Source organism: Electrophorus electricus, chromosome 1 (genome assembly GCF_041902795.1).
Source record: "Electrophorus electricus isolate QZ-2024a chromosome 1, ASM4190279v1, whole genome shotgun sequence".
Classification (NCBI taxonomy): domain Eukaryota; kingdom Metazoa; phylum Chordata; class Actinopteri; order Gymnotiformes; family Gymnotidae; genus Electrophorus; species Electrophorus electricus.
Genome location: NC_137497.1, coordinates 11,798,721 through 11,815,607, shown reverse-complemented (window position 1 = coordinate 11,815,607; position 16,887 = coordinate 11,798,721). Strand labels below are relative to the sequence as shown.

Genomic DNA, 16,887 nt, shown 5'->3' with positions numbered 1-16,887 from the left:
TACAGAGAGCTTTAAAGGCTATTATAATTAGATCACAGATCACCTCATGAAAATACAGAATAATGATTGGCCTTTACCCCAACACATTTTATTACCTTATTTTCGTATAACCAGAGCTCTGTAGTTTACATACTGAAGCTGAGAGTCTTCTGTAGCCAGAGATATGTTTATCATTAATGATTAATGATAAAAGTAACTGTGAGAAGTGTAGATTATTTACTAATGATTAATCTGTACTTCTCATAGATACATTTATCAGTAATGATTAATCTAAACATGCTGCACTCAACACAAGCAACAAATGACTGAAGTCATGGTGAAATACAAATACTAGATAGCTAGTAGACACTTAGCTTTGGTTAGTTGTCTGCATCAGCAAGTTTTGAATGGTCGAGTAGTCTCCTGTGACTTGTAGACATTGTTGATATCAGAATTGTATGCAGTTGCAGAAAATGAAGAAACAATAGGACAATAGTAAAGATTGGAATGCCTAAACTGTTATTCATGTGAAGGAATTTCAAAAACAGGAAATGGCATCACACAGGTGATGCCACCATCATGACAGCTCTTCCATCAAGTGGCACCATTCTGTTTGAAGAGAAATACATGGACTTCATTCATGACCTGTGTCTCATATTTTGTGCATGCACACACACACACACACACACACACACACATACACACACACACACACACACACATACAATTAGTAATATCTTTTCATTATCATAAACTCTTTTTGTGTTGTCTGTAGATCCTCTGATTGAACTGCATTTTGTACTGTATGTATTGCTTTGCAGACTATCTCGCTGTGATCTCACTGAAGGGTCTTGCAAATCTCTCACATCAGTTCTACAAACAGAAAACACACTGAGAGAGCTGGAGATGAATAATAATGACCTGCAGAATTCAGGAATGGAGCAGCTCTGTGCTGGACTGAAGAGTTCACACTGTAAACTGGAGATTCTCAGGTGAGTTTCTGTTAATTAATTCTCAAATGGAACCATTATGGTGCACAATTTATCAAATGTGATTGTCCTCTTCTTTAAAGAAATTACAAAACTGCCTTGTAGTGCAACATTAACAGAGTTAAAATAAGGCACTGCAGGACAAAGATATATAGATCCAGACAATACATTTCTGGTGAAACTAGCTGCATTTCATTAAATGACCACACTGTGACCACAAAGAGTTACATTTTACTGCATGATCAGATTTACACAACTAGTAGTAAAAAATAAAGAAATAATAAGAATAATAATAAGAAGAAGCATTAGGGTCTTGGGTTCGAGTCCCTCCCTCTGTGAAGTTTCTGTCTGCACTTGGTTCTTGGGTTTAAGTCCCTATTTGAGTTGAGTTTCCCTGTTTCTCTCAGCACTAGGGTCTTGGGTTCCAGTCCCTATCTGTGTAGGTTTCCTTCAGGATCTCTGGTTTCCTCTCCCAGTCCATAAACATGGAAGTTAGGTTGATTGGATATTCTAAATTGTCCTCTTTGAATGTATGTTTGTATAGTGTTGGGTGGTGCTCTGTGTGTGTATATCCCCTGATGGTTGGTGCTCTTTGTGCATGTATGTCCAGTGATGGTTGCTGCTCTGTGTATGTATGTCTGGTGCTGTGTGTGTATGCCCTCAGAAACTACTTCCTGTTCCATTGGATCACAGAATGAAATGATCTACTGTTGTTCTCCAGAGGTCACTGAGTATATAGTAGCAGAACTAAAAGAATCTGGTATGTGTGCTATAATGTCTGTAGAGCACAGAGGCTCTGTTATTTCCAATTTTCCGGCCCTCGTTAATTGGTCATCAAGCATGAAGAACGTTATAGGAGAGCTATGGTGTTCTTCAAGGAAAACCACATAGATGATACATCTGAACCAAGAAGAAAGCAGCCCAAAGTAATGGAAGGCTTTGTTGTGGACTGTCTATATGGAGAAAGTGTGACACCCAGCACAGCTGAGATTTAGATAATTCCAGACACTCAAGCGGTGTAGAAACTGCTGGATGCTCTATTGTTCCCATCTTTGAGACAGACTGTGCAGGCTCCTCTAACCACAGTGAACAGCTGTAGCTGTGAGCGCTCTTTTAGCGCTCTTAGCCGCTCACATACATGGCTCCAGAGCACAATGGACCAAATGTGTGTAATAACTTACCAATAATATAATAAAGTCAGAAATGTAATAAAGTTTTGCACTTAGTGATAGTGTAAACAGAAGAATAAGTGTAAAGTAAACTGGATTATGTAGAGAAAAGGTTTCTGCAGGCTTCAGTGTAAGGCCTCTGAAGGCCTCTGTGTCAGGTGTTGGACTAAGGCCAGGACATCACGAGATGGACCGAAAGAAACAGTTTTATTGTGATGAACACCAGGTGGTTTGAATGAGATCACTGTCTTAAAAAAAGGAATAAATAACACACCTTACCTTTGGAGATAATGGCAGCAGAACTGGATAATTGTATAAATAAAGTAATAAATCATTTATATAAAAATGTTATGGGGTATCTTAAGGTCAGAGGCCTTTTTGAGTCTGTACGTGCAGAACAGAGGCTCTGAAACAGGTGGTTTCAATGCTTCTGTACAAGGCAGATTACTCTGATCTGTTCCCATAAGAAATAGTTTCATTAGTATTGGGAAAGATCTCTGTTTTTAAAAGACTTGAAAGCCTCTCTGAGAGTTCTGTATCTAAGCAAGGTTCATTATCTTACCACAAAGCCAGAGTGATACTAACCTGCAATATCATCTTGCAGGTGTTTGGTGGTGTGAGTTGAGATCATCTTTATTTAAAAAAAATGAAAATCTTCCAATGGGATATAATGGTGTCAAGTTTAATTTGCATAATGATGAATCTCAATTTGCATATATTGAATAATGTATGTTTGAGCATAGTGGTAGAGATTTCAAACACTAGTATGTAAAGAAGGTGGGGTGATTACATAATCACTTCTGAAAACTGTATAAAAATGTGCGTTGTGTGTGATTGTTAAATATTCTCTGGGCTATGTATGTATTTGGGTGTATTTGTGTTCACATCCGATATTTTGTGTCAGGTAGATTGAAAAGTTGATTCATTCTCTGAGAATTTGATTTGCTTATTAAAAGAATTGGTATCCAGTTCCCCATAAACATTAGTATAAGTATCTGTGATTCTAGTTATTTGTTAGCTTTAATTTAGCTAAATAAATGTTTAGATAAAAGTCTTGGGTAAATGGTGAATCACTTCAATTAAACCTTCTGGAAGATTATGTGGATAGTAACATAGTAATCAGTGATTAGCCACCGTGGCTAATGTTGATTCCTTCATATGTATTTGAATCCATTTGATACAGAATAAGCAGGATGTTGTTAATAGTAGTGCTAGCTAATGAGTAGTGCTAGCCTAATAGTATATAGACCAGTGTCCATATATATATATATATATATATATATATATATATATATACACACACACACACACACACACACACATATATATGTATGTGATCTTAGCTCAGCAGTCTGTTGCATATGAGGGTGAGCATCCATTTGATCTCTCCATCTCTGTAGTGTTTGTGGAGGGTGGAGTTTGTACTACAGAGGCGTAGGTCTGCTGTTTGGGCTGTGTTTTGGGGGTGGGTGTTGATGGCAGGTGTACTTTACTGTGGACTTTGTGCTGGGCAGCTGGCAGAGATGCTCACAGTGTCCTTGAGCAAGTGGATGTGGTCATGAAGGCTGTGGATGCTGAGGTTGGAGTGGTGTGTCAGGTGCACATTAGCCAACAGTGCATATCCACAGGAGATCTCTGCGTTTATCCTGTGGATTGTAGCTGGATGGAAGTCTATACTGGGCAGGATGGTAGAGGTGGTGATTTTGGAGGAGGGGAAGGTCTCTGTGGAGGTCTGTGCTACTCTTCTTACACACTCTGCTACACTCTTGCTTTGCCCTCAAGTCATTCTGGATAATGAGGTGGCTTGGATTACCTGAGATGGTATGTGTAAGAAGCTGGAGGGCATTGCTGGTTCGGGAACACCAAACTTTTGCAACTTTAGATCCTGGGAAAAGCTGTTCCTCGTTTAAGAATTTTCCATTAAAATCAATTAAAATGACTATGCCTGCATCTGGAGGAATATTTGTATTAGGTTTTTTTATCTGACTCAGTGTGGATGGACCGGATGGGGCTCATTATGGCAGTCTGTGGTTCAGAGTTGATTTAGTGTTGCTCTGCAGAATCAGAGGTCTGCTGGTTGGCTTTTAATCTCTGTAGCTCCTCCTTCAGGGTGACCATGGTACTGTCCCTGAGCTGTAGTTCCTCTCTTTTAGTTTCTGTAGCTCCTCCTTCAGGGTGACCATGGTACTGTCCCTGAGCTGTAGCTCCTCTCTTTCAGTCTCTGTAGCTCCTCCTTCAGGGTAATCATGGTACTGTCCCTGAGCTGTAGTTCCTCTCTGACTGCACTGAGCTCCCTCCTGAGAGCCTCTCTGTCCTTCTGGAGCGCCAACACTTCTCCTCTCAGTTCCAGCAGTGAGTTTTTAACTGGTCCAGCTGATCTTTGAGATGCTGGGAGGGTTCGTTGGATGGTAAGTTGGACAGAAGAAGAATTTGAATTCTATTGTCTCAACTTCCTGGAGAGAAAGACTTTCTCTTTGCTGGAATACCATGATCTCCATTTGTCTGTGTTGTGCTGGTTTGGCCTGTGTTGTGCTGGTCTGGCCTGCGTTGTGCTGGTTTATCCTGTGTTGTGCTGGTCTACCCTGTGTTGTGCTGGTCTGTCCTGTGTTGTGCTGGTCTAGCTTGTGTTGTGCTGGTCTAGCCTGTGTTGTGCTGGTCTGTGAGGTGTTTTCCCATCCCTCCCCTGAACCCTGGGCTACGTGGCTACTAGTCTCCTCCTCCTCAGTTACTTTCTCAGTTTCTGCTGCTGCTCTGATAAAGGTAACGTTTTCCTAAACAGAGCAGAGGCCTCATTGCCTTGAAACATGATGGTGCCATTGTGATAAATGTGGTGTTATCCTCATCTTCATCTTCAATGACCATCTGTCTTCCATTACATATGCCCCTTTTTATATGTGGCTTGTTATGGCACAGACAGCTCTGTGCCAGGCTCCACAGTATTGTGTATATAACAGGAGACTGGTGATGGTGGTTTTGTTCACTGTATTCTGTATATAACAGGAGACTGGTGATGGTGGTTTGGTTCACTGTATTCTGTATGTAAATGTAAATTATCCTTTTATGTTTCATGTAATTTTCCCTGACTTCCTTGGCTTTATCCTTAGTTTTGTCCTTAGCTGCAAGAGGCTACTGTTCCACTCCTGTTAGCTGCTCTGTGTTTAGATGGTTTCTTGTGTTGTTGGGAAATGTCATTAAAATTGTTGTTCTCTTGTTTCTTACTTGAAAGTTGAGTTGTTGTTTTTTATCTCTTTACTAATTTACTTTGGTTTATCACATTTTAAAACCCCTGTACTTGTAAGAATCTTAAGAGCGCAAGTTAAACTTGATAGTTAAACATGACAATACTTTCTCTTATCTGTGTGTGTGTGTGTGTGGGTGTGTGTGTGTGTGTGTGTGCGAGAGAGAGACAGAACTATTATCTGTGTCTGTGTGTGTGTGTGTGTGTGAGAGAGAGAGAGAGAGAGACAGACAGACAGTACTATTATTTTTGTGTGTGAGAGAGACAGAACTATTGTCTGTGTGTGTGTGTGTGTCTGTGTGTGTATGAGAGAGAGAGAGAGAGAGAGAAAGACAGAACTATTAGGTGTGTGTGTGTGCATCAGAGAGACAGAGAGAGAGAGAGAGAAACAGAGAGAAACTGTTATCATGTATGTGTGAATTAGAGAGATAGAAGTATTGTGTGTGTGTGTCAAATAGAGAGAGAGAGAGAACTATTATTTATGTGTGTGTGAGAAAGAGAAAGACAGAACTATTATCTGTGTCTCTATGAGAGAGAGAGAGAGAGAGAGAGAGAGAGAGAGAGAGAGAGAGAGAGAGAGAGACAGACAGACAGAACTATTATCAGTGTGTGTGTGAGAGTAAGAGACAGAAATATCTATTTTGTGTATGTGAGAGAGAGAAACAGAAGTATTGTGTGTGTGTGTGTGTGTGTGTGTGTGTGTGTGTGTGTGTGTGTGTGTGTGTGAAAGAGAGCGAGGAAGAGATAGAGCAGCCTGACTGACTGACTGACGGGATCCCTGACTCAGCTATTAAGCCTCCAGGATTCTTGGTGCACTACACAGGCAGAACTCAGGACCTCACTGGGAAAAGCAGAGGAGAATGTTTCATGATCAGTGACTCATAGTGTGAGCACAGGAATGTAAACACTAGTAAAAGATTATGCTGTCTGCATTCTGTCCAATCTATACTGCAGTGTTTATTCCTCCATAATCAGTACTTCAGTGTTTCTTCCTCTATAATCAATACTGCAGTGTTTATTCCTCCATAATCACTACTGCAGTGTTTATTCCTCCATAATCAATACTGCAGTGTTCATTTCTCCATAATCACTACTGCAGTATTTATTCCTCCATAATCACTACTCTGCCTGTCTTCCAACAATATTTTCTGTTTATATATTAGTGTATTTGTATTTATGAAACATTGAATGAGATCTATGTTGTTCTGTTTCCTGTTATGGTGTTAGGGGTGGGATATTTTGATATTTGGACTCTGATTATGGTAACTGCCATTCACTGACTTATGAACCAACCATCCATTATTTGGTCACCTGTCTTAGGTTGCTAATGAATGTTATTTGTCATGTCTTTGTCCATTTTGTCTTTGATGAAGACACGATAATGTTGAAATGTTGCTGTGTTTGTGAAATTAAAAGGCTGAAAATGTATCAGTGTGTTCCAGACCTTTCAAGCTCTTCTTTAAATTTTTATTAGCAGTTCAGATCTTTTAATTCATCATCCTCTAACTGAACTACATTATTTACTGTATTTACTCTTTTACAGACTATCTGGCTGTGGTCTCAATGAAGAGTCTTGCAAATCTCTCACATTTCTACAAACAGAAAACTCACTGAGAGAGCTGGAGATGAATAATAATGACCTGCAGAATTCAGGAGTGGAGCAGCTCTGTGCTGGACTGAAGAGTTCACACTGTAAACTGGAGATTCTCAGGTGAGTTTCTGTGACTATTTTTGAATGTAAATAAAGAGCCATTTTAAAAAGGTCAGTGTCAACTCCATTATAGTACAGTATTAAACAAACATTGCCAGGCAAGGCAATGCAAGGAAATTTACACTTTTATATTATATTATAAAGTTCTCTTCTTTAAATATTTCTAAATATAATTTTCTGTTGAAACCTCACTGCATTTCATTAAATGACCACACTGTGGAGCCAAAGAGTTATATTTGTGATGCATGAGCAGATTTTCAAGTCTAGAAGAGAAATATAACATTGTAAAGAAGAGACACAGATGAGTCCTTGTCCACGTGTACAGGTGTATTTATTACAATGCTGCTTCAACTAGGCACTTTGGCATTTTGTCCACAAGCTGCATTTTTGGTCAACTGAGAGCAGAAATTTTGCAAAATGTCTTACAGGATGTACATATTCAGAAACTCCAACAGTTGTGTTGTAAAATGAAGTGTTCTAATGTAAGATTTTCACTGAGTGATTTTATGTAGTTTATGTATGAAAACACTGTAAACATCAGTCATTCTAATCTCTCTGCAAATAAAAGCCCTTAAAATCTTAATTAAAACATTTAAAGCTGAACCATTGAGGTTCTTGACACATTACAGGACACTTTTACAATCACACACGATTCCCTTGCGTTTATGGGTGGGAGACCCTGTTCTCATTATGATTTACACCGTGTGTTCAACACATGTTGAGATGAGCTGAACTGACAGCCGTGCTGGAGGAAAGAACGCAACAAGTTAATATTCATTCAATAGAACTGAAAAGTTTATTGGTTATTCCTTAAGATAAACCTGTGATCTCTCCCCACGGGTGTTTTTATGAAACATATAGCTGGCTAATATTAGTAACCTTAAGCTTGCCAAGTTACAGTACATTGTTGGTTACTACACCTAGATACCTCATGCTAACATCATATTAGCTTGACTTAGGAGTGAATGTTGGCTGCTAATTTTTTCATCAAGCCAGAGACATCAAACTAAAATAGAACAGTGATGGTAGAAGACGTTGAGTCAGCAGAGAGAGAAACTGAGCAGACAGCTGATAGTAAACTCAGGACATCTGAACACAGTAGTGAGGAACAATGTTCAGCACTGGACGAGTGAACCTGTGGACTTAATTACAAGAGAGAAAGAAAGACAAACAAGACACAGTAATCAATAATCAGGAGATTAGGAGGAGAGAAGGAGTGAAGTGTGTGTGTGTGTGTGTGTGTGTGTGGTGCATAGCATGTGTGGTGTTTTGTATTACGTCAGAACTTTAGATCAGACATTTCTGCACCCATAATTCATCATTTGATACTACATAATTCAGATACACTGAGAATAATAACCACACGTAGAAATATAACCACACACAGAATTATAATTACATGTAGAATTCTAACCAAATGTAGCAATATAACTACATGTAGAAATATAACCACACACAGAAATATAACCACTTGTAGAATTATAACTAAATGTAGAATTATAACCACACACAGAATTTTTGGAATCTTGAAATACAACCTTTTTTGAGGGGATGAATCAAAGAATGGAAGATACTTGTAAGTTATATAAAATATTAAGTGCTGTACAGAAATGAAACCTTTCTCAGGTAATAATATTTATGTTTATGTTACCCACACCCTTGATTTACTGGTGATGATTCACTGAAATTGTAATCTTATGGGTTAATTAATGATTCCCTGAGTGACCTCATGTGAATATCATAATCTGATAAAGAATTAAACAGTATGTAGTTTATTACACACTATAATAGTGGTTTTACCACTGTATTAACTTGTGTACCCTGAAGGCCATTTTAGTGTGTCACCACAAGATGTTCACTGGTCACATCTGTCTCCCCAATAAATATGTTCTGCAGGCCTCAACTGGACATTTGGTGCTAAAATTATTTCCCAGCCAGTAAACCAGACCTCACACTGTTTAGTTCAGAGCCAATATGACTACTGTTTATACACAGTAAACCAGACCTCACACTGTTTAGTTCAGGGCCAATATGACTACTGTTTATACACAGTAAACCAGACCTCACACTGTTTAGTTCAGGGCCAATATAATTACTGTTCATACACAGTAAACCAGACCTCGCACTGTTTAGTTCAGAGCCAATATGACTACTGTTTATACACAGTAAACCAGACCTCACACTGTTTAGTTCAGTGCCAATATGACTACTGTATATACACAGTAAACCAGACCTTGTACTGTTTAGTTCAGGGCCAATATGACTACTGTATATACACAGTAAACCAGACCTCACACTGTTTAGTTCAGGGCCAATATAATTACTGTTTATACACAGTAAACCAGACCTCACATTGTTTAGTTCAGAGCCAATATGACTACTGTTTATACACAGTAAACCAGACCTCACACTGTTTAGTTCAGAGCTAATATGACTACCATTTGAAATCTTATTTATTACACAGATTGACACAAGTATGTTTCATTTACTGTTTATAATGCTTCACCTCGATTGAAACGTGTGTGTTTGTGTGTGTGTGTGAGGGAGAGACAGAACTATTATTTGTGTGTGTGTGTGAGAGAGAGGGGGAGAGAGAGAGAACTTTTATCTGTGTTTGGGTGAGAGACAGAACTGCTATCTACGTGTTTGAGAGAGAAAGAGAACTATTATCTGTGTGTGTGTCTGAAATAGAGAGCGAGAGACAGTGAGAGAGAGAGACAGACAGATCTATTATTTGTGTGTGTTTGTGTGTGAAAGAGAGAGAGAGAAACACAACTATTATCTGTATGTGTGTGTATGAGAGAGAAATAGAGAGAGAGAGACAGATCTATTATTTGTAAGTGTGAGACAGAACTATTATCTGTGAGTTGTGTGTGTGTGTGTGTGTGTGTGTGTGTGTGTGAAATAGAGAGAAACAGACAGATCTATTTGTGTGTGTTAGAGAGGCAGAACTATTATCTGTGTGTGACCACCACTGATAGAATGTGCTCCTCACTGGACCCCTTGCTGTGCTCCTTGTCTTTCTGCTTCCTCCATACAGGAGAACAAACACTGACCACAGAAAATACTTAAAACCACAAGATGTCTGGAGGGCTCAGAAGTTCAAAAACAATAGTGAAGGTGTTTTGCAGGGAAAAGATATAAAATACAAATAGTGGGAGAGTCAAGGCACTGTTCTGTTAAAAAAAAAAAAAAGGAAAAAATATGTAAAACTCTTATTTAATGCATTGTTCATAGCAACACTCTAATACAATGGTTATTCTACAGTTTTAATATGTTGCACATTAATATGTGTCCAGGCTACATCCCACACAATATAGTAACATGGCCATCTTTAGGGTTCACAAATTATGAAGAAAATCATCAGTTTTATCTTACAGTGTTTGATAAATGGTAAAGGAGTGTTGGAGGCAGCCATCTTCAGTTGGTGGTTATTTCAGCTGCAGATGATTAGAGAGAGATACCAACCTTTATACATCTCTGTTATGTGCCAGTGTAGGTGGAGAGACCACAACAGACACTTTATTCTGAGCACAAACCATTATTACAAAAAAGGAATAGAGATCTACAAACATGCCATCTGTCTCTATGGGGAGTATAAGCCAGAATAAAAACCAAACCCAACACATGCTCCACCCCAAACCTGTCTTCATTAAACATAAACCAGAAGAGGCAAAAGAAAATACAGTAGTAGATGTAACAAGTTCAAATCCACTCAGTGAATGTACAGTAATCTTCTACACCCACGATATTTTATGTTGATACACGCAGCCACACAATAGTCTACACTACCCAACACTGGCACAATGACCTGAGGGAGTTGTTCTAGGACAGAGCCAACTCTGGAAACTGAAGGTACAAATCTGTGTTCTATTAGCATGCCTGTGTTCAGTCTGTCTATTAAATCTTATCAGGCTGCAGTTATGGAGTGTTTGTAGTTTCACTGTAACTGTAGTGTGGTAGCAGCAGGGTGTGTTTGGGTGTGTGTAGGGCACCAGAATGGTCAGAAACAGTATAACACCATTATATGTAGTGAAGATAATATTCCTAATATTTTTCTCAACTAAAACTGGGAGCACACGAAACAGCAGAAAACAGTTTGGTCTAGAAATACAGTAATAACCTTGTGATTGTTGCCCTTGTGTTTTTAGGAAGTCGATGTTGACCTATTAAACAATGTCAGAAGGTACAATAAAAACACTCCACAAATGTTTTAAATTGTACCATTTGAAAAAAAAAAAAAAAAAAGGTAGTAATAACATGAATATCCCAGAAGCACTTGTATCTAGCAGTAACAGGAACATGAGAGACAAGTTTCTCAATTTGAGTGACAGTAATTTTATCCAATCACATATGTGGGAGGACGGCCGGGGCAGCAGAATATTGAATGACGTCATTCCAGTGGCCATTAGCAACAGAGGAGCTATTTTAACTTACTGAGGTGAAGAGAACTGTAGTGGATCATGAAAATGACAGAAAATCTCAAACTGGAATTGGAGGATATTTGCTGCTATGGTGATTTCCAAGAGAAAAGGAAAATTCCAGAAAGGGACAGACAAAAAGTAAAAGTAGATGGACTAAGACAGACAGACAAAGCTTGTATGAGTTTTTCACTCAATCTCTGATCGTCATTCATGGCTAACAGCTAACTAGGTAATGTTAGCAAAGAAAGTCTAGCTATGTTGATTTGTTTAGTTGTTTACTGTTCAGCACAGATATCTAACCAGCTAACAGTCTCAACAATTTGACCAAACCGTCAATAAGCAAGATTGGACTTCTTGTTTTTGCAACAATCAAGTTACAGTCTTTAGGAGAAATGCGGTTAGATCTTCCCGTAGCTGAGGGAGGAGGGTGAGGGTGTGACGGGAGATTTGACGGGGATGTGATTTATAACATCTGGTGTTCATGAAGTACAGCTGTGTATTAATCAGTCAGGTCCCCTACATCAGTTTAAACACATTTAAACCTTGTAGCTAGGTTACAGGTGGTTACTAGGTTACAGGTGGTCACTAGGTTACAACCGCGATCACGCTATCCGCGCTTTAGCGATTCACGGTCAAGTCATCCGCGGTTTAAATTCATTGCGGCTATATGCGCGATTTTACGGTATTTCGCTGCTCACCGCAATCTAACTCTTCCTAAGCAAAGAAACAGATTTGCGTATTTTTAAGAGCTTTGATGGACATGCACGTTTACTACATTTAAAAGTACAAAATACAGTTTACTTGATTGAACTAGTTTAATTGCGTAATTAGATTAAACACAATTGGTAATAAATTTACACAGCTTAATAAGCATTGTGGAAAATGCTTTTTCTACATAATGTTTCTCAGAAGGTTATTATAGATCTTGACTGCCAGCTGAAACAGAGGTTATCACTAGTGAAATGTGGCAAATGTGCAGGGCAGGGGAACTCCAGGGCTGAAATATTCCACTGCCAGTTGAATGGTGGCCCTTGGCCATCACCAGATCATTAATAAATCTATATTGAAGTTTTACATATTTTTCTGAATTTTAACAAAATGCAAAAACAGTTCCACTACCACATGTGAGTAGAAGGCCTTGACTATTAGCAGAGTAAGTTTGGACACTCACTGTACAATGTCTTCATAAATCCATATTAAAGTCAAACTACCTTTAGGCGAAATAATGCACTCATTTTGTATAGACTGAATTTGCAGAGTATCAGCAGAGTAAGTTTGGACAGATTTCACTCTACTATTTTTCATAAACTCCTATTAAAATAATAATACCTTTGGGTGAATTCATGTACTCATTTCATTCAGGTTGATTTTGGATATCTATTTCTCAGAAATGTCCCATAAAGCCAAGACAGTTCCATGACCACATAAGAGTACATTTATATTTACTTTTACAGCATTTGGCAGATGCTCTTATCCAGAATGACTTAGAAAAGTGCTTTGTCATTTCCTCATAGAACAGATCCTAGCCAGTAAAGTAGGTTAGAGTGCAAGATACCAATGAACTAGAATACTGTTGAAATACAGGGATCAGTGCTAATGTCTAGAAGTACAAAATACATTTAAGCTCTATAACAGACAATCAGTGCAATAAACAATAAGTACTAGAGTTAGTCAACATAGGAGCAGTCAACATAAGAGTAATAAACAAGTACTAGAGTTAGTCAACATAGGAGCAGTCAGGGTAGTAAACAATAAGTACTAGAGTTAGTCAACATAGGAGCAGTCATCCTCAGAGTAATAAACACCCTACAAGAAGTACTAGAGTTTCAGTTAGTCAACATAGGAGCAGGATCAGTGGTCATTTATATATTCCACAAACAGATGGGTCTTCAGTCTGTGTTTGAAGACTGCGAGGGACTCTGCTGTCCAGACAGCATGCGGAAGTTTAATAATCCCATATTAAAGTCATACTACCATTAGGGGAATTCATGTACTCATTTACAATATGCTGATTTTGGATATCTATTTCTCAGAGATATTCCCATAATGACAAAATAATTCCACTATACTATATACTATGGAGTATGTTGTGATATCTGTTGTATCTACTGTAGGGTATATTGTAATATTGTATCTACTGTAGAGTACATTGTGATATCTGTTGTTTTTACTGTAGGGTATATTGTAATGTCTGTTGTATCTACTGTAGGGTATATTGTGATATCTGTTGTATCTACTGTAGGGTATATTGTGATATCTGTTGTATCTACTGTAGGGTATATTGTGATATCTGTTGTATCTACTGTAGGGTATATTGTATTGTCTGTTGTATCTACTGTAGGGTATATTGTGATATCTGTTGTATCTGCTGTAGTGTATATTGTGATATCTGTTGTATCTGCTGTAGTGTATATTGTAAGGTCTGTTCTATCTACTGTAGGGTATATTGTAAGGTCTGTTGTATCTACTTGCAGTCTAGCTATCTGTAATCTTGAGGAAAACACTTGTGAAAGTCTGGCATCAGCTTTGCAACTTCCAAAAAACGTATGCATCGCTTAGGATTCTTAGACTTTATCTCTGAGTCACAGGTCCAGAAATGTGACAGTTTTTACTCCTGTTATCACAGCCAGATGTAGAATTCTGCCAAGATTTTACTGGCATCATCTCATACAGTCTGACATGTAACAGTCTTATAAGACCACTGAAATCACACAGTGTAAGTCCAGCTTTAGAGTTCTTCTGATGTAGGTTAATAGTGCACTAGAGTTCTGAAGGGCTGCATAAAAATAAGAGCTAAAATAAACACAGACAGCAGCGATCTGGAGAGGAGTGAATAAAACCATCTGCCATGGAGGACGCCAGAGAGAGATGAGAGTGGAGGAACCTCCAACTACAGTTAGCAGCCTCTCTAGCTGCCCCATGCAGGCTGCTCTGGAAGTGCATCTCACTCTCTGTCTCTCTACCTGTTTCCCTCCTTTCTGCAGACTGTCTGGTTGTTTGGTCACAGAGGAAGGCTGTTCTTCTCTGGCTTCAGCTCTGAGGTCAAACCCCTCCCACCTGAAAGAACTAGACCTGACGTACAACCACCCAGGAGAGTCAGGAGTGAAGCTGCTCTCTGCTAGACTGGAGGATCCCCACTGCAGACTGGACACTCAGGTATGGAACGTTAGTGTGTGCATGCGTATGTGGGTTTGTTTGTGTGTGCTTACGTGTATATGTGTGTGTGTGTGTGTGTGTGTGTGTGTGTGTGTGTGTGTGCCTATGTGTTTCTGTGTTGGTGTCTGTGTGTGTTTATGAAAGCGTGAGAATGAGAAAATACTGAAAACTGAGTCTTCCATTCCTGAGTAGTGCAGTTCCCATTTCATACTGTGGTGGCTGGTGAGTTCACTCTCCATCATTCTCCTGTAGGAACTGCTGAGTTTTAGTTGACATGCTACATTTCCTCAGCCTCCTCAGGAAGTACAGATGCTGTTCTGTCAGGAGTTTATAAACTCTGTTCCATTTTTTGAGGTTAGTTGTGACTAATTTAAGAACCACAGGGTGTCAGTAACAGCGAGTCGGTTCATGTGTGTAGCGATCGTAAAGTGAGAGAATACAACTCCAAGAGTTCTAGTTATTGTAGTTATTATAGTTATTGTAGTTATTATAGTTATTGTAGTTATTATAGCCGTGCTAATGCAGTTGTCTGCGTACATCTCATACCTTTTGAAAACATTGTGGTTGTGTGTAGTTTATTGTATTGTTATTTGTAATCACAGATCATTATTTGGTGGATAATGTTATTCTCTGTGAAGTTTGGTGCATTGTGTGTTGTGTATATCAGTACTTGTTGTGGCTGGCTTGTTCTTGATTTGTGTTTCATGTGATTCAGTTTCACGTTTCCTCCTGTTGTCGATAAAACTGAACAAGAGCTGAACATTTTCAGAGTTCTGATGTCAGGAGAGTGTTTACCTGCAGGTCTGTGTATCGTACATAAACAGAGGACACAGCAGATACTGTTGGGATTTCTTTATGATGTGGTGTTTGTTGTAGGTCCAGGTGAGGTCCTCACTGATGTGGGGTGTGTGTTGTAGGTCTAGGTGAGGTCCTCACTGATGTGGTGTATGTGTTGTGGGTCCAGGTGAGGTCTTCACTGATGTGGTGTGTGTTGTAGGTCCAGGTGAGGTCCTCAATGATGTGTTGTGTGTGTTGTAGGTCCAGATGAGGTCCTCACTGATGGGGTGTGTGTTGTAGGTCTAGTTGAGGTCCTCACTGATGTGGGGTGTGTGTTGTAGGTTCAGGTGAGGTCCTCAATGATGCATTGTGTATGTTGTATGTCCAGGTGAGGTCCTCACTGATGTGGTGTGTGTTGTAGGACCAGGTGATGTCCTCACTGATGTGGGGTGTGTTGTAGGACCAGGTGATGTCCTCACTGATGTGGGGTGTGTTGTAGGTCCAGGTGAGGTCCTCACTGATGTGGGGTGTGTGTTGTAGGTCCAGGTGAGGTCCTCACTGATGTGGTGTATGTGTTGTGGGTCCAGGTGAGGTCTTCACTGATGTGGTGTGTGTTGTAGGTCCAGGTGAGGTCCTCAATGATGTGGGGTGTGTTGTAGGACCAAGTGATGTCCTCACTGATGTGGGGTGTGTTGTAGGTCCAGGTGAGGTCCTCACTGATGTGGGGTGTGTGTTGTGGGTCCAGGTGAGGTCCTCACTGATGTGGTGTGTGTGTTGTAGGTCCAGGTGAGGTCCTCAATGATGTGTTGTGTGTGTTGTAGGTCCAGATGAGGTCCTCACTGATGGGGTGTGTGTTGTAGGTCCAGTTGAGGTCCTCACTGAAGTGGGGTGTGTCGTAGGTCCAGGTGAGGTCCTCACTGATGTGGGGTGTGTTGTAGGTCCAGGTGAGGTCCTTACTGATGTGGGGTGTGTCGTAGGTCCAGATGAGGTCCTCACTGATGCGGTGTGTGTGTGTGTTGTAGGTCTAGGTGAGGTCCTCACTGATGTGGGGTGTGTTGTAGGTCCAGGTGAGGTCCTCACTGATGTGGGGTGTGTTGTAGGTCCAGGTGAGGTCCTCAATGATGTGGGGTGTGTTGTAGGACCAGGTGAGGTCCTCACTGATGTGGGGTGTGTTGTAGGTCCAGGTGAGGTCCTCACTTATGTGGTGTGTGTGTTGTAGGTCCAGATGAGGTCCTCACTGATGGGGTGTGTGTTGTAGGTCCAGTTGAGGTCCTCACTGAAGTGGGGTGTGTCGTAGGTCCAGGTGAGGTCCTCACTGATGTGGGGTGTGTTGTAGGTCCAGGTGAGGTCCTTACTGATGTGGGGTGTGTCGTAGGTCCAGATGAGGTCCTCACTGATGCGGTGTGTGTGTGTGTTGTAGGTCTAGGTGAGGTCCTCACTGATG

The 16,887-nt window shown here is 40.0% G+C and overlaps 1 protein-coding gene across 1 annotated transcript in view; it reads left to right on the top strand.

Moving 5' to 3' along the window:
* LOC145651851 (NACHT, LRR and PYD domains-containing protein 3-like) overlaps positions 1 to 15,408 on the top strand; it is a 31,601-nt gene extending 16,193 nt beyond the window's left edge. The window contains exons 6-9 of the mRNA XM_081700371.1: positions 801 to 971; positions 6,919 to 7,086; positions 14,495 to 14,666; positions 15,382 to 15,408. Coding sequence (XP_081556497.1) covers positions 801 to 971; positions 6,919 to 7,086; positions 14,495 to 14,666; positions 15,382 to 15,408 — 538 coding nt within the window. The remainder of the gene's footprint in view (positions 1 to 800; positions 972 to 6,918; positions 7,087 to 14,494; positions 14,667 to 15,381) is intronic.
* The last annotated feature ends 1,479 nt before the right edge of the window (positions 15,409 to 16,887 follow it).